The sequence below is a fragment of the Gouania willdenowi genome, chromosome 14 (genome assembly GCF_900634775.1).
Source record: "Gouania willdenowi chromosome 14, fGouWil2.1, whole genome shotgun sequence".
Lineage (NCBI taxonomy): Eukaryota > Metazoa > Chordata > Actinopteri > Blenniiformes > Gobiesocidae > Gouania > Gouania willdenowi.
In genome coordinates, this window is record NC_041057.1 from 36,424,202 (window position 1) to 36,443,852 (window position 19,651).

The 19,651-nt window shown below is 36.0% G+C and overlaps 1 protein-coding gene across 1 annotated transcript in view; it reads right to left on the reverse strand.

The window, feature by feature from the left end:
• The window catches only part of LOC114475313 (protein turtle homolog B-like), a 92,288-nt gene extending 74,981 nt beyond the window's left edge, over positions 1–17,307 (reverse strand). Inside the window, exon 1 of the mRNA XM_028466002.1 lies at positions 17,106–17,307. Within this exon, the coding sequence (XP_028321803.1) occupies positions 17,106–17,175 (70 nt within the window). The 5' untranslated portion in view covers positions 17,176–17,307. The remainder of the gene's footprint in view (positions 1–17,105) is intronic.
• Between the last annotated feature and the right edge of the window lie 2,344 nt (positions 17,308–19,651).

Below are 19,651 nucleotides of genomic sequence, written 5' to 3' on the forward strand. Positions count from 1 at the left end.
CTCCTTCTGGCTTTTGTCTTGCAGGTCCGTGGGATCCTCAGTGTGGAGTTACAGAGACTCAACAACTCTGTCTCCACCCTTTCCTCTGCACACACCCAACACAGCATAACGTGGATGGCTGTTCATCATAGGAATGGGATCCACACAAGGTTCCTGCTGCTTAACAGAAGGTTTTCCTTGCCACCATGATGAATTCATGTGGGTGTCATTATTCTTCAGATCTTTTTCGAGAGTAGGTGGAGCTATATTACTATACCATATTTACCTTTTTATGTGATGAGTTTCAGATATATTGGAAGATGAACATGGAAGATAAATAAGTACACACACCCTCACTATATTATCCATATCTATAAAGTATTGATCAGCTCAAAGTAAACATTTACAGTGAGAATATTAAATAATCACTGAACTATTGGTAAAAAAAATTTGATTTTTATGTGTGAGACGTCCTGAACATAGTCTTGAAATGACTGTGTTTTTATTGTTTGTGGTTAGAGGAGTAAAGTATGAGAGAATGTTTTTTTTTTTTGCCTGTGGTTGTTTTTGGGGTGGGGTTAGGTGACTCTGAGTTATTATATATATTTATATATATATACTCATGTATCTATTTTTGGTTTTTATTTCTATAAATATCTGATATACAGTTGACACTGATATATTAATTTATAAAACCAGGTATAGTTATCATTATACTAGCATACGTTGATGTGTAAATGTGTTACTATATTACCATATTGACAATCATATAGAGTTGTACAAAGGAAATTAAGTGTGTGCATACATATATAATAGAGGTTGGGGGTAGGATTAAATACATTTTTATACTTCTTCCTACTCCTTTTCAAGCATGTTAATGATATATATATATATATATTTATTATTGATTATTAATTTTTTTGTTTTGTTATGTTGATTACACTGTCTCGTGTTCGAAATAAAGATAAAGGTTTATAATCAGTCAGTGCTAACAGACAGTACATGCTGTGGTTAGCTATTAGCCCCATATTTTTTCCACCACTTATTTTATAGATTAAAAATATTCAGGCAAAGGTTGAGAACATTGATTGATTGAACTCTCAAACTCTGATATTAGATTTCATCTTTCCGTCTCTCCACTGCTATGATTCTGTTCTCCTGAAAATACATCTGATTAAAAATATTCTCAACAATTCAAATGTCTTCACTTTATTCCTCCAGCTGTTAAAATCAATCAGAGATGCAGTGGTGGAATCAGAAAAGGCTCCAGAGTGACCTTGAATAGAGGTCAATGTCACAGTGAGGAGCTGGGGGGGAGGGGGGAGGGGGGGGCGTTAATAATGGTTAGAATGATTAGAATAATATCATTAGACTAATTGAAGAACAATAACCATCAAATATCAACACCAACGCTCAACAACATGAAACACTGTAGGCTAACTGTAGCATGTAGCATGCCAGCAATACACTGTAGAACACCTCAGCACGCCATGTTCACCATTTGACCATACGTATCTATCTCTGTGTGTGTGTGTGTGTGTGTGAGAGGGAGAGAGCGGAAGAACTACACATGAATCAGTAGAGCCAGGTATTCCCAGTTGTGCTTACATACATTCCATATCTCAGCATAGCCTCACACACACACACACACACACAGCTGATTGGCTCGCAGTGACATCATCGCAGTGTGAGCAGAAAAAGCCCAATTGGTAGGTACGGAAAGAGAGAGCACGGGAGTGAGGGCAAGCGACGGCAACCCTCAGGATTCAGTTCGTTTACAATCAAAGACCCAGGAGAGGACACACGCGCGCGCATGCACACGCACACACACAGGGAGCTCTGGAAGAGGAGTGCATAGTAACGTGAGGATAGAAACACTACATACAGTATAACACATCTATCTATAAAATCAAGGAATCTCTGTGTGTGTGTGTGTGTGTGCTTCTATAATGACCAGTGTAGATAGTTACTGACGATAATATTGATAAAGTTTGACATCAATGAAAAATTCATCAACTCTCAAAAAAACATCATTTGTTTGGTCTGCAATGATACCGTTAATAAAATATTTAATAAATGCTTTACAAACTGTATCTAATAGGGATGTAACGATTAATCGTAAGGCAGTAAAAAATAGATTCATAGGTATCACGATTCACATCGATACTGTGAAAATTGAATCGCAGTACTTTTTTTATGCAGAAGTGTTGGCAGTGGGCGGAATCTGCTGCTACTTTCTTTCTGGCCGCCTTCTACTCTTAAACATGTTCATAAATGATTCCTTACCCCTCTAGCACCAAAAAATATCTGTACTATTACATGAATATCTGTAAAAGTCACGTTTTTCTATTAGCTCTGTCTGCTAGCATAGAATCTCTTCTTCACGGCAAGATATCTGCATGCCAACCAACCACTGGGTTACCAGCGCCCTCTGCTGGCCCAAACAAATATCTGATGTAAATTAGTGCAATGACTGTTTTTTTTTTTTTTTTAAAGTCCAATTGTTAAGGCACAAAATACATTTTTAGTTGCACTTTTAAAAATAACTATTATGCAGTTTTGTATTGTTTACTATAGAACCAGAATTTAAATTAATAGGCTTCTTCTTCATTTGTATTATTCCTTTATTTATTTCATTCAAGATTTATTTTTAGTTAAATTGCATTGTTTTGAATAGTTTATCAAAGGATTCTTTTGATGGTGAAAAATAAAAGGAGTTTTTTTCCCCAAAAAAAATAAAGGAATATTTTTCATCGTCATCTAATGATTTTTATATCTAATGATTTATAGATCTAATGATTTATAGATCTAATGATTTATAGATCTAATGATTTATAGATCTAATGATTAAGTCTGTTGGAGCAACGTTATTAGAATGTTACATTATAATAACATTTCATCAGATCTACAGTAGATAGGATCATTTAAATTAGGTTCATTTAAACTAAGTTGATCAAAACTTAATCAATAAACCTGAACAGATTCCGTAAATCATTGATCCCTCAGAGGAAATCATGTGACATTAATGTTGTTCTCATACATCTTTATATGATATACAAATAATTAAAAAGGATCAGTCAGAATAATCCATGTCACTATAATTTATATTTACCTTTTAATTGTATATTGTTTTATTTTTGACATTATTTTTTTATTTTTTTTATTAGTAATTATTTTGTTTCCTCACAGGAGTTAAAAACAAATACATTCTTTAAAAAAATGATAAATATTTCTTAAAAAAAAAAAAAAAAAAAGAATTTAAAAAAATAAAGTGAAAAACACAGAATTTTGGAAAAAATAAAATTGATTTTATATGTGCATTATATTAGTGTAATTCTGTCTATTTTGTAGCACTTTTCTTATCATGATGTATTTTCTCACCTAGTTTGTGTTTACATGATGCATTTACAAGTTGAAATCTGGTATCCATGGTAATGATGACAAAGAATTGAGCATCATTATCAGTTTATCTCTTTCCAGTGTAAAATGTACCAACTTATAGTATAGCAGTAGTATGGGGGCGTGGTCTGTTAGTAATCCTCTGTAGAATAATGTCTGGTACTGGAACATCTGTATGATTTACATCATTTATGTGTGATTTCAAAAGTTGATCATGGATGTTTAAAGTCCATGTAAAGCAGAAATAAATTTGTGTTGAGTTCGGGGTGTCCTGTTCGACTCCAGAAATGGTGACATCACCACACCCACTTCCTTACAACAGAGGACTTGGTGGAGCGTGAGATGAACTGTCACGAGACTTTGCACGAAATATAGAAAATGGCCACCGCGTTGCAAAAGTTGCTCAAAGTGTGAAAAACTTCAATCTTTCATGGATTTTAAAGATTCTTTCAGTGCGAAAGGTGTACGGAATTATTTATGAACATGTTACAGAGTAGAAGGCAAGAGGAAAAGAAAAAAACATTTAAAAAAAATTTAAAGAGTGGAAGGCGGCGAGAAAGAGAGACATCGGCGATTTCACCCGCCACCTATGTTTCTGAACATCCCTGATACTATTACTATACTATACTATACTACTATTACTATACACTACACTATACTATACTACTATTACTATACACTACACTATACTATTACTATACTATACTACTATTACTATTACTATACTATACTATACACTACACTATACTACTATTACTATACACTACACTATACTATACTACTATTACTATTACTATACACTACACTATACTATACTATACTACTATTACTATTACTATACACTACACTATACTATACTATACTATACTACTATTACTATACACTACACTATACTATTACTATACTATACTACTATTACTATACACTACACTATACTACACTATACTATACTACTATTACTATACACTACACTATACTATTACTATACTATACTACTATTACTATACACTACACTATACTACACTATACTATACTACTATTACTATACACTACACTATACTATTACTATACTATACTACTATTACTATACACTACACTATACTATTACTATACTATACTACTATTACTATTACTATACACTACACTATACTACACTATACTATACTACTATTACTATACACTACACTATACTATTACTATACTATACTACTATTACTATTACTATACACTACACTATACTATTACTATACTATACTACTATTACTATACACTACACTATACTACACTATACTATACTACTATTACTATACACTACACTATACTATACTACTATTACTAATACTATACACTACACTATTACTATACTATACTATACTATACTACTATTACTATACACTACACTATACTATTACTATACTAATAATAGTAATAATGCATTGTTTAACACTATAATAGACCCTCAAAGTCTCATTACAAAATTAAGGCATTATTTTTCACTCCACACTTAGTGGTGGTAAGCTACTATTGTAGCCACAGCTGTCCATCCATCTACTAACCAGGACCAGACGTGCTGAGCTTCACAGATCTAACATACATATATATACATATATATAGTATAGTATGTATCTGTCTGTGGTGTTTCATTCGACTGAGCACAGCACCAGGGGAGGATGGGGGGAGGTCATAGTGTCAGCATGGTTTAGATTTAGAGCAGTACAACAGGACTCTTATGGCCCTGTGCCATGAATGTTTAATAAGCTGACTGTGCTGCATCAGTGAACGCTGTAAAACCACACGGGGAAGAGAAGTAGAGTATTCACAGGAAGTCAATCAATCAATCAATCAATCAATCTTTATTTGTATAGCGCCAAATCATAACCAATGGTATCTCAAGACACTTTACAGTAGAGCAGTCTTAAGGACGGACTCTTCATTTTATGGATACACACATATGCATATATACGTATATACACATACATATGTATCCCACACCCAACATGAACTCATCATGGCGGCAAGGAAAACCTTCTGTTAAGCAGCAGGAACCTTGTGTGGATCCCATTCCTATGATGAACAGCCATCCACGTTATGCTGTGTTGGGTGTGTGCAGAGGAAAGGGTGGAGACAGAGTTGTTGAGACTCTGTAACTCCACACTGAGGATCCCACGGACCTGCAAGACAAAAGCCAGAAGGAGCAAACACACAAGGGAAGAAGCAGACATAGAGGGAGTGTTTGAAAGAGGAATGGGACCCTCTCCGGTCCCTCTCTAACCTAAATGACCTCTCTTAACGTCCTCTCCAACCTCTACAGTAGACCCTACAGACCCCACAGACCCTACAGACCCCACAGACCCTACAGACCCCACAGACCCTACAGACCCCACAAACCCTACAGACCCTACAGACCCCACAGACCCCACAGACCCTACAGACCCCACAGACCCCACAGACTCCACAGACCCTACAGACCCCACAGACCCCACAGACCCTACAGACCCTACAGACCCCACAAACCCTACAGACCCTACAGACCCCACAGACCCTACAGACCCCACAGACCCTACAGACCCCACAAACCCTACAGACCCCACAGACCCTACAGACCCTACAGACCCCACAGACCCTACAGACCCCACAGACTCCACAGACCCTACAGACCCCACAAACCCTACAGACCCCACAGACCCTACAGACCCTACAGACCCTACAGACCCCACAGACCCCACAAACCCAGCAGACCTAATGTGCGTTCATCAGGAAGCTCAGAACCACTGACTGCAGTAAAATAATGGTACGTTGAAGGTTCTAAAATGTTTGACACCAGGTTTTATTTAAATAAACACCACAGCAGCATCACTGAAACACAGAATAGAACTCACTTCCTGAAATGTTTAATTTATTTAAACAAAGATTAGCAGACAATGGAATATGACACTGAATTAGGCCTGAGATACATCAACATTTAAGATATATCAACTTTTCTATTTGGGTGATATTAGATCATTATAATATTGCCTGTATCAATATGTTTTTATTTGATTGTATTTCTTGTTTTGTATCTGCTGTCCCTTAGAGGAGACACAGAATAAAGTAACACGTATTGATCAGCTGTTTGTTAATAAATGTGTCTGTGACATTTTCAATCAGAAAATTAAACACAGAATTGTCTTTCTGGTCAGACTTTATGAAGTTCAAAATATGGAGATTTATATAGTGTATCGCCATTTTCAGAAAAAATATTGAGATGTGAGTTGTGGTCCATATCGTCCAGCCCTAGTCTGAATATAGCCTCGTGTGTTTGGGACAATAGTGAACTCTAGTAATTATTTTAAACATGTTTATTAGCAGTAATAAGTTCTAATAAAGAGACAAATACACAAATAATTCCCTCGTATAATGAAACAGAATAAATTAATTCAATTATTAACTGAGTTTCTTCTCCATAGATACATTTTCTATGCTCTGACATCATCACGTCTCTCCCAAACAAAGATGAGATGCTAACATTAGCTTGCTGAGCTGCTGTGTCTATGCTAACAGTGATTAGCCTACAAGCTAACGTCCAGCTGCTGTTTAATGAGGCTCTGCTTCCACCTGTTAAATTATAGCCTTAAAGTTTAATGTTGAGCAGTTTCTATTAAACATTGTTAGTTTTCTTTAAGTCGTCATCGTCTCTGCAGCAGCTCATGATTAATGTGGTTAAACTATAAACTATAGTCGTTCATTTCTATGTCTGCAGTAAAAGTGCATCAAAAGCATGCGTTAAAATTGTGTTCAGGTTATATTTTCTGAGATTTGACAATTTTGTCTGTTTGCTACATTTGTGTCACATTAAACCACTGTTTTAAGGTAAAAAAAACAACATATATCATAGAAATGTGTGATATTGGTACAAATAATGTAAGTTAGGGTTTAGTTTGTGTCAAATAGTTATTTCCACTAATTACAATATTTTAAATTTCTCTCTTTTCCCAGGACTCCATTTACCATGAAACATTGTGTGTAAATGTGTCATATTGTCCCAAAACATCCACGTGTCATATTAGAATTTCTCCTTGATTTTGTTTAGCGACAACAATGAAAATATTTCTAAAAACACTTCAGTTTTAGTGAAAGAAATCCTATGATTTTGACTATTTCCAAATGTTGTTCTTTGTTTCTCAACTTTCTTAATGTTCCTTAGATTTCAAATATTTCAAATATAACATCATCTCTGGAAAATTTTACACATGCAGCATAACATTAGAGAGACAATGTCTGCAGTGTTAAAGCTGATAATCATCTGATATCTATATCCTTAGTAGAGCAAACACACAGGCATAGAAACATGTTATAGATTAAAAAAAATGATTTATTGTTTTTTAAATAATAATGTGACCCTGACTACAGACACTACAGACGCTGGTGAAACGACATCCTGACACTGACAGAATGACTGAAAATATCAACGAGATGCTACAAACACTTTAAACAGCCTTTTTCTGCTAAAGAAGCTTAAAACTGAGATACAGCCTCTGATTTTCACTGAACCAATGACCTTAATCTCTAACACACACGCACACGCAGCCAATATCTAATGTTTCAAAGTCACTCATTGATTTTTTCAGAAAAAAACCTTTTTCTCAGCTTTTTGTCACAAACTGATGATATGTGTGAAATTTGCCTCTATTCAACTGATGATTACAGAAAAACGAAACAAGCTAGAAACAAAAAAGTAGACTTTAATTTTTCAGAATCTGGTGTCAGAATTCAGATTAACATAGTATGAAAATATCAGACTCAAAAGGTGTTTTTTTCACACAAACTACTAGTTTGATGTAAAGCTGTCCATACATAGTGACGCTTTAGCAAATATGACAAAAAGTCTCTTTTATTACAGTTACAGACTACGAGTCATTGTCAAGCTTTACTTCAACTACGGTACGCCAGTTAAGTCAACTATTCATCAGCGTGTATGTCTACCTGGAGCAACAACAGGAAGTAGCTGATGACGTAAGACGCAGTGCATGCTAGTTTTTCTGAAGAACAACCTGTGTCATGTGACTGAGTGATATACTGTGAGTGAATCAGGGAACTGACAAACAATATTTATTTTTGTTTGTTTTCAACATTTGTGATTGAAAAGTGGACCTTAACATTTGACCCATAACCTGATTGAACTACTTCACTTTTTGTTGTTACAATTTGAAAGACACAAAACTGAACATGATTGTTTATTTGATCAAACCCAGCTCAGGGTTTAGTCCAGGTTTAACCTGAGAGTCTGCTTCTCATTCATCATAAAAACACATGCTCTGTCACTCTATAATCATTAACTCTGTGATCGATCTAGTGGGTCTGATGAGGACGTGTAATTCATCTAAACACTGTCAGCTGATTGAAGCTGAGAAGAGTTTGATGAAATGGTAAAAGGGGGCGTGGTCACAGACAGCTTAGCTGAACCAGGTTTAAGTCATAAGCCTGGTTCTACTGAGAACACTTTGATGAAATACAGATGTTACACTAGATGTTCCTGCACCATTCTTTAGACTTTAAATACCTGTTGGTTGGTAATAAATGTGATTAGAACATTGGAGCATAATGTTTGATTACATAAGTGTGTTCATCCTTAACATTCCTGGAACTTACTTTTCCACACTATGGCATTTTTCCAAGTCGTCTTTTTTGTGTGTGACAATAATAATAATACCGTAGCGTGGACTTAACACCGTGATGATATCGTACCGTGAGTTGTTGATATCGTTGGATCCCTGACACTTACTAATATGTGAATGGGGCCCATTACTCCATATGTGCCATGAGTGGCCTGTAGGGGGGCCTGGGGTGTTGGGGGGTCGTAACTCGGGACCCATATCGCCCAGCCCTAACACAGTGGTTATTTTTGTTTCATTGATTTAAACAAACACAGAAATACAGAAAAAAAACTAAAGCAAATAAGCAGCATTTTTCTCATTTAAAATAAAATATGAATGGTGAAATCTTGTTCTGTTTGTGTGATATTTGGATATTTTACAGGGGAATTATGGCGAGAACTACAAGTCGGAAGTGTGACAAATAACCAGAGTTTGTGTTACCGTTGGTAGCTATACATATTAAAACATGGAGAATATTTTTCTACTGTACTCACAAAGGCTGTAATTATTTTTGTAAAAGTCTCTAATTATATCTATTGCTTCCTCACAGTGGATAGTCACCAGTTGATCTGGACACTACTTGGACCGTAACACCGTAAAACTGAACAAAAGTGTTTTTTATGCTGAAATAATTAAAGACTGAGATACTGTAAATCACGTGTGAGACCAGCTGAAATAAATCCTAAACAGTCCTATCTAGGGATGCACAATTAATCACTCATCGTGTCTGACACGCTTAGTAGGAGGGGCTTCAGCATGGCTAGGTAGAGGCTCCGCCCCCACATTGAGGTGTTCACCAGCTGCCAACGCGTGACCACATGAGAGCCAACCTGAACCAGTAACGCACGCACACACGCACACACACACAAAACCATCACCAGTGGTAGAGTTGGTCGTCCAGTAACCAAAGGGTTGGGGGTTCGAATCCCGCTCTATCCAAGACATTGTCTTTGGGCAAGGCACTTTACCCACATTGCCTCGTATGAATTGTGCATGAATGTTGGTGGTGGTCAGAGGGGCCGCAGGCGTGAAATTCAGTCAGTCTGCCCCAGCTGTAGCTACTCTGTAGCTTACCTCCACTTCTATAATAATAATGGTTCCTGTACACGCTTTGAAAAAAGCACTATATAAATTCAAGTCATTATTATTATTATTAACAAAAACAGCTTCTTTCTAAAAGCATTAACAGTCTGAACTCTCACGTGCACTGAGCTCATAGCCACACCCACAAACTCTCCTCTTTTTAAAACACTGTTGTCTAACACCATTGAACTGTGTATATAGATGATGTGCTATACACATATACACCAGACACTGTACATAGCAATGTAGTAGGGGTGGTAGATATGAAAAAATCATATCACAATTTTTTCTTTGTAAAATCACAATCACGATTTTATCACGATTTTTTTCATTCAAATCATTTAGACTATTTTAAAGTTATTTACCAATAAAACAAACCAATTCACCTTCTTAAAATAATCACCATAAATAGAAAAAAGGAATAAAACATAATTTAAGACAAGGTCATTTTAAAATATGTTTCTTTAAATTATATGTAAGTAATTTATCAAACTGGTTCTAAGTATAATTAACATCAAACTAAAGGCCTGACATGTTCTTATAGTCACACAGTCTTTTTACTTTGTTTAACTAAAGTAGTGTAGCATTAGCATTAGCATCACATGCTACATAACAAGGCATCATATCAGTCGAGTGATTTCTATTAGTTATTGAGGTAAAACACTCATATTAATAAAATCATACTTTAAACAGTGTTTGAACGCCTCATTTCACACAGTTTATACAATCATATCCTTTACAAGATAAAACGTTACTGCTTTGGTTACATTAGGCCTGGGTGATATGGACCAATATTCATATCTATATATTTTTACTCTAAATGACAATAGGTGATATAAACCATTTATTTTTTTATAGTTTTACAATAAAAACAATAATAGGTCAAAGTCAGTGGAGCCACAAAGACCCTTTTATTAATCACTAGCAGCACAATAACTACATTTGGACTTTTTCCTTCATTAAGGCTGAAATGTGATTAAATGATGTAGTGATGATTTTTTCAGGGCAGCTCTGAGTTGTTGAAAGTAGTTTTTAAAGTAAATCACATTCAGGACACTGTCTCTTTAAGAATGTGTAAACAGCCCCGTTAGCTGCAGCAGCAGCAGATCTCTGCTGAGGAGAGACAGAGTTAGTTAGAGAAACACATGCAGTGTTTCCTCTCAAACGTCAATAAAATTGAAGCAGCACTAAATCTTTCTGGTCCTGATGTTTATATTTTGTCTGTACCTTTTTATTTACTGAACACTCACATTCCCGCACACACACAATTTAGTTTGTGTTTCCTTCTCCTCATGATGTTTGCGTTTGAACGTCATGTCCTGTGTTTGTTCCCACTTCCTATATTTGGTCCTACTTCCTGTTTTTGTTCCCACTTCCTGTTTTTGTTCACACTCCTTATAGTTTGTCCCACTTCCTGTTTTTGTTTGCACTTTCTATATTTAGTTAAAATTCGTGTTTTCTTTCCCACTTCCTATATTTGGTCCCACTTCCTGTTTTTGTTCCCACTTCCTACCACCACAAACAGACTAGAACTCTCAGAGGAAACAGAGCCTGGTGGAACCACATACTGTATATATGAAACATACTGTATATATAATAACTAGTGATGCACCAGGAAATTCACCAGAGACATTTTTCAGCCAAAAATGTCCCAAAACTGCATTTTTTGATTTGAGCAGAAACAGGATAATTTGATGACGCAACCGAACTCTGCGTTCAGAGAGTCTCTGGATATGAGCCAATGGGAGCGGCCGAATTCCAACACATCTGAGCACTAAAGCTTGTTCTAAGCAGAGGTTGAGACGGAGCATGGAGTGAAAAGTACTATATATTATTATATATATTTACGTTAATGCAGTAGCTACATGTAGCTCTGTGCTATGCATCTAAAGCACGCCTCCAAAAACTAGGTCTCAGCACAAACTCAACTTCAGAGTCTGTCAGCGCACGTTTCACAGAGAGCCTCTAAACTTCATCACAACTGTACTTGGTTCATGTTATATAGACACAGTTCCCAAACAAAGATGACATTCTAACGTTAGCTTGCTAAGCTACTCTGTCTATGCTAACATCAGGTGTAGCTAACAGGCTAATGTCCAATAAGGTTCTACTCTACAACAGACATTATTATAGTAGTAATAATAATATTATTAATAGTTTTCTCTAACGGTTCACTCACTGTCAGCAGCTCCATGGAGGCTCGTGCACGTGAGCGTGAGCGTGCATCCACAGCTGATGGATGTACAGACAGCGTTACAATGAGCTGCACATTGTTACATGAATTATTTAAAAATGTTTTCCTCTGTTGTTGTATAACATAACTGTAAAAATAATAGACAGGACATCCTCCTGGTGGAGCTTTTATTGTTAGAGCTCCCCCTGCTGACTGGCTGCAGTATAGGTCATAAGCCCCGCCTCCTCAATGATAACAGATGATGTGGGTCAAACTGTAAAGTTAAAATACTGGTCACATGTTTTTTTCTGCTGTCATCATTAGTTATTATCACATGCATTGTGTTCTAGGGATCATTTTTCTGTCAACTTTGTTTTAAATCAGTTATTTGAGGTTGAAAAACAGGATTTCCTATATATATATTTCATATTTGACGATGATTGACAGCCGATGATAGGGCATTACGCTAAATGGGCATGGTGTGTTACCAGGGCTCCTCCCACCGGACCCTACTGCACAGAAGATAGCAGCGCCCCTAAACGCTGTGTTTTGGCTTCAAGAACGTTGAGTGGGAACTATTTAGAACGTCATGTCTATCTTTTTACACTTATGTTTATTTACAGTGTTATCTGTTGATAGCTTTATTACATAACTGGAAACAAGAAATACAAATGTTTCAGCAGTTTTGGCAGAATGTGGTCGTCGTGTACAGTTAATGTTTATACACCAACATCTTTCATACATACAGTATATACATTTATAGCTGTAGATATGTGAACGTATAATAAAGATAAGTATGTATATAGAATGAGCAGTGAGGCTAGAGAGCTGCAGGTTAAATTCCAGGAGTTTTAAAGTGATATTGATTTAAGTTCATATGAATACTAATATATATAATAATGTAACCTGTACTGTTATAATCAGTGCTTAACAATGAGAGGTTAGTAAAGATCAACTATTTTGATTTTGTCTGAATGTGTTAAAGCTAAACTAAGCCTTTTATTCAATCTTTAATCTTGTTAAAGTTCATTTTCTTTGTTTAGTGTGATGTCTTTGTGACTGGATTTAACTTAAAACATCATTAAAGTTTATTGAAGTGAAAACTGAGAAAATAAATCCAGCTGTGCTCCCAGTGTGAGTCTGACTGAACGCCATGAGTTATACATTATGATGATTATTATTATTATAAGAGTGAGTGTGCAGAGCAACAGGACATGAAGTGTTTCAGTTTGAGCAAATGTTCTAAAATATTCTAAAAGCAGTGTGAGATAAATAACAGAGTGGAACCCCCAGCAGAGAAGATCTATATACTAGAGCTGTTCACTAGGCCTGCCAACGCTGGTCGTTTAATCCACTAATTGGTTGATGCCGTCGTGGTCGACCATCGATTGTATCAGTTTCAATACCATTTTAAAAAAAATGCAATGCACTTATATACAGTAGGTGATAAGGATAAAAGATCAAATATCATTTATTTAATGCCTAAACATAATTCTACATCCAGCAACAACTGTGTGAGTGAATTAAGACAGACTTGAAGCACAATCATCCACTATTAAATGAATCCTTTTTTCTGCACAAGAACATGGATTATCCTTATATTTGATATGTGGATTATGTAAATAGATCCAGTGACTCTGGTGCTGTGGGCACACTGTGCACCTGTGTTGTTTCCCTGTGCACTGATCTGATATTAACAGTTTATTAATAAAAACAGGTTTACCACTAAAACTAATGTAAATATGTCATTTGTATGAGATAAAAATAGGTTTTAATTGATGGTTTCAGGTCAGGCTCTGATATAAATATATAATGTCTGTAGGTTTCACTTTATCTTTGTCACGTTCTGATCAAAACCTGAATAAGGTTCATTCATATCATAAATGATCTGTGTTTAAAAGTAAATCAACACAAAACCCAAAACTAAATATTTATCTCTGTTTTTCTTTCTCCTCGTCCTCCTCTGGACCTGATCATTCATTCTACGTTTTTTTAACCAATCACTACGTGAGCCATAGTCTGGCTCCACCAATCATTTGCTTGGATGACTACAGCCCTATAGTTCAAACATTAGAAAACATCTGCAAACATCTGTGCAGGAAAATAACCACAGGTACCAGGAACATTTAGCTTTGGAACTACACTTTAAAACAGTGTTCTCAACCTTACAATAATAATAATAATAATAATAATAATAATATCCATTGTTATCCAGGAACGTTTATTATTATTATAGTCATCTTAAAGATGGAAATCCTGGTTTTAATCACTAATAAAATGGTTCAAAGTGACCAAAAATGGTGGAAAAGGAGGTGAAATGAGATTTTAAAAACCAAAGAAATTAGTTAAAAGTTGTAAATTAGAGTGGATATAAACAGACAGAAAAAGTGGTAAAAATTGGAACAATTAGTTTAAACTGGTAAATAATGGACATGACAAATGGTGAATGTGGTTAAATTGGCAAAAATAATCATGAAGTCTGGTGAAAAGAGGTTAAAAGTGACAATAATAGGTCAATATATGTGACATTAGGTGTAAAAGTGGTAGAAATGGTTTATAAGTGATGAACATGTCTGGAAAGTGGAAAAAATGTGTAGAAAAGTCATTAAAATGTGATGTAGAAGTGTCAGAAATGGGAGAAATGTAGCAAAATCACATTAAAAAGAACAAAAATATTGCAAGAAAAAGTGATGAAAATATGTTAAAATATGGTGAGTTTAGTGGAGTTGTAGAAAAATGGTAAAAATAAGCAAAAATTGCTCAAATTGTTAAAAAAAATATTCTTAGTTTCTAGAAGGCATCTGGTGACCCCAAGGTTGAGAACCCCTGCTTTAAAATATTGTTATTATCCTGCAATTGTTGCCTCTTCTACTTTTATCATATTTATGTCACTTTTGAGTCAATGACGTATAAAGATTTCACTGCATATTTCATAAAATGTTCATCATCAGGCAAAGTTTGAATGAATATTATGATGGAAATAAAAATAAAAACACTCATTAATTTCATACAGGACTATAATAGAAAATAAATGTAAACAGATTTAGAGACATTTTAAAGTTTTTTTTTTAAACATCAGTTATGGTCAGACAGTCACACCATTCAGATACTTCAAATAACAGAATACATACAGATAAGTAACATACTAAAATATATATGTTAAGTTCAGGGATGTAATGATTCACTCAACTAGAAAATACTGTATTATTTTCCTTTTATTTTGCATTGTCAAAAGAATCCCTTGATAAACTATTCAAAACAATGCAATTTAACTAAAAATAAATCTTGAATGAAATAAATAAAGGAATAATACAAATGAAGAAGAAGCCTATTAATTTAAATTCTGGTTCAATAGTAAACAATGCAAAAACTGCATAATAGTTCTTTTTCTTTTTAAAAGTGCAACTGAAAATGTATTTTGTGTCTTAACAATTGGACTAAAAAAAAAACCAGTCATTTTACTGTATTTACGTCAGATATTAGTTTGGACCAGCAGAGGGCGCTGGTAACCCAGTGGTCGGTTGGCATGCAGATATCTTGCAGTGAAGAAGAGAAGCTATGCTAGCAGACAGAGCTAATAGAAAAACGTGACTTTTACAGATATTCACGTAATATTACAAATATTCTTTCAGTGCTAAAGGGGTAACGAATCATTTATTAACATGTTTAAGAGTAGAAGGCGGCCAGAAAGAAAATAGTAGCAGATTCCGCCCGCCGGTACACTGCTGGACAAGAGAAGGGATAAATATATAGCGCCCTCTGCTGTTTAAAAAAGTACTGCGATTCAATTTTCAAAGTATCGATGTCAATCGTGATACCAATGAATCAATTTTTAACTGCCTTACGATTAATCATTACATCCCTACACTATAATAAGGTTTGTTCAACCACTGTGACACTTGTGTGCCGTGGGAAATGAATCCATTTTACTTAATTGTTCTAACGATATGGACCAAAAGTCATATCTTTATATTTTTTCTCAAAATGGTGATATACGATATGAATGTTGATAAATTAGATTTAAATAATGTCTTCCCAGAAAGACAATTCTGGGTTAAATGTGCTGATGCAAAATGTCACACAGTCATATTTATTAACAAACAGCTCATCAACATGTGACACTTTAGTCTTTTTCTCCTCTAAGGGACAGCACGTGTGAGTGAGGCTTGTTTAGATGAAGGCCTGGGTTAAGAAGCACTCAGAAACCATCTAACTGTGATTGTCATGTTCTGAGAAGTAGGAAAAACAGCGACTCCTAAAACATATATATATATATCGATATTGTCATTTTTATATCACCAAAATACAAAAGTCGATATATTTTGAATCTCAATACATCTCCCAGCCCTAGTGACCACCTATCTGATTATTGATCATTAATATGATCTTTAATCCTGTGGTGTGACGTCATGCTGTGGTTAGGATCAGGTTGTTGGTTCTAATCCCTCACAGTGTGGGGTGGGGTCTACTTCATGCCTCACATTAAGTCACCATCACAGACCAGGTGATGATCAGTAAAATCACCTGAGAGACAGTAGTGGTGGGGGCACCGCAGCGCCCCCCAGTGGACACACGTGATCAGTGCAGATAGAGGTTAATCTGCTCAGTGGATGACATCAGCATCATGGACCAGAACCAGGATGTCCCCCCTTTAACGTCCGCATCACCAGCGGAACCACCGTCCATAAACCGGTTCTACTGGTTCGGTTCCACCAGGTGGCACAGCATCAAGTTAATGACGTAAAGTGTGACATTTAAGACACACACACACACACACACACGCACACACACACACACACACACACAGTATAACTTGTGTGTGTGTGTGTCTGACTCACCTTGAGCGGCCGTTCTCCGGGTGCTGCTGATTAAAACACTTGCTATCAAAGTGACCACATACCGAATCATAGTAGTGTCACCGGCCGGTTTTAAAGTGCTGGTGCTACGTCATACGTCACCGCGGCCGTGTGTGAGCGGAGCGGCCGGTGGTCATGGCTGAGGGACCGGTGAACCGGTGAGTCCTACCGGTGTTTCCTGCTGATGCTGACCGAGCCCTGGCTCTCTACCCCGGCTGTCCCCTCTCCCTCTCTCCCTCCCTCTACACCGATACACCTGCGCTAATAGGACCGCAGCATCAGGCCCCGCCCCTCACTCACAGCAGGGCCCGCCTCTGCTCGACTTCCATTGGCTGCAGGGAGAAGCTCGCTGTCCCTCATTGGTTAACAGTGACTAGTCTCGGTGATGCGTTCAATGACCAAGATACTGCTCGGAAATTAGAACCTTTTGCGTTTAATAAGCAGGAGATGGATGGATGGATGTATAGATGGATGGATGAATTGATGGATGGATGAATGAATAGATGGATGGATGGATGGATGGATGTATAGATGGATGGATGAATGTATAGATGGATGGATGGATGGATGTATAGATGGATGGATGATGATGGATGAATGGATAGATGGATGGATGATGGATGTATAGATGGATGGATGGATGGATGAATTGATGGATGGATGAATGAATAGATGGATGGATGGATGGATGGATAGATGGATGGATGTATAGATGGATGGATGAATGTATAGATGGATGGATGGATGGATGGATAGATGGATGGATGTATAGATGGATGGATGAATGTATAGATGGATGGATGGATGGATGTATAGATGGATGAATGGATGATGGATGGATGGATGGATGATGATGGATGAATGGATAGATGGATGGATGATGGATGATGGATGATGGATGAATGGATGGATGGATGGATGAATGGATGGATGGATGGATGGATGAATGGATGGATGGATGGATGGATTATGAATGAAAAGGGAAATCTAATCTTGCGTTGGTATTTGAATCAAAAATGAATAAAAAAGAAATGTTTAAAATAATAAACGAGGACATAAATTTATAAAAAGTAGAAACATTAAGAACATTCATGAACTTTAATCTCTGATTTAAATTAGGTCCATAAAGCACACATTAAACTGTACATTTCAATAAATACATGTTTCACCCTAAATAAAGCATGATTTTAAATAAAGATAAAAGTAAGTGTAAATCCTTTTACTAATACATTACTATGACTACCTTTGTGTTTATAGTATATTTGATATAAAAGTGTGAAATAATGGAGTTTCTCTAACTTAATCTTATCCAGTGCTGTATTGTCCCATTCTCTGTGTGAACATGAACGCATCACTACCGGTACTCTGTTCAAGGTGGGTTGGAGCGTGACTTGGTAGGAGCTGCAGTATCATCCTGCGCCATCAGAGGAGGAGAGGAATCCTCTGGCATCATCATCATCATCATCATCATCATCATCATCATCATCATCACGCTCCTGGCTGTGAGCCCTTCAGGTTCCCTCGGAGGTTGAAGCTTCACAGAGTGTTTCCTGTCTGTGGCCAAACCTCAACTATCAGTGAGGGATCGATCAGTCTGATTAATAAATAATAACTGGGTTTAAATATATTTAATCAGTTTGATGTCATTTGTTAACAGATGACAGATTATATAGAACAAGTATTCATCATAAACTCCCTTAAGTTTTTCATACTTAGTCACTTTACACAAATATAATTTATTGGGATTTTATATGGTAGATGACGTGTCAAACTATTGGCTCCGGGGCCAATTCCGGCCCTTTAATGCTCCCAATTTGGTCCTCAGGAGAAAATAAGAATGACAGAGAAAACGTGACTCATTGTGTCAATCAGCAGCTACAGATATCTCAGAAGCTCCAAATACAGTCCATGAAACTGCAAACATTTTCCAGGTCTCACAGTTTTCCCATCATTATATCACATGATGGAAGTCATTTTTAGCTTCTAATTGTTGTAAGTATTCTCAATTTTTCCAAATCCTTTTACTCAAATTAATTCCCAAACTGTATCCAAATTAAATTGGTCACAAAATCAATGAAATTTAAGATCCTGCAGAGACTGATATCTATCACTTATTGATTGGATGTTGTCGGTTAAATACTATTATAGTGCAAACTAGGGTAGAATGATGAAAAAAAAAAAATGTATGTGTTACAGCATCAAATCTGTATTTGTTATGATTGTAAAATAGAAGGAAGTGATTTATGCTGTTGAATGTATTTTAAAAATAAAAACATAACGTACCCATACTCAGCCTGACATTTGGAAAATCCTCAAAATAATAACTGTCACAAAAATCATTTACGTTGATTTATTGGGACAAAGTTAAACACTTCAGTTAATGTATAGTTGGGGAAAAAAGTCTAAAAATAGACACTTTTTAAAAAATGTCATTCTTTTGACAAAAATTATCAGATCGAAAAAAATGTATAGCACTAATATAAAGCCCTGAGTGAATGTCACCTTACAGTAAGATATCAATGCTCCGC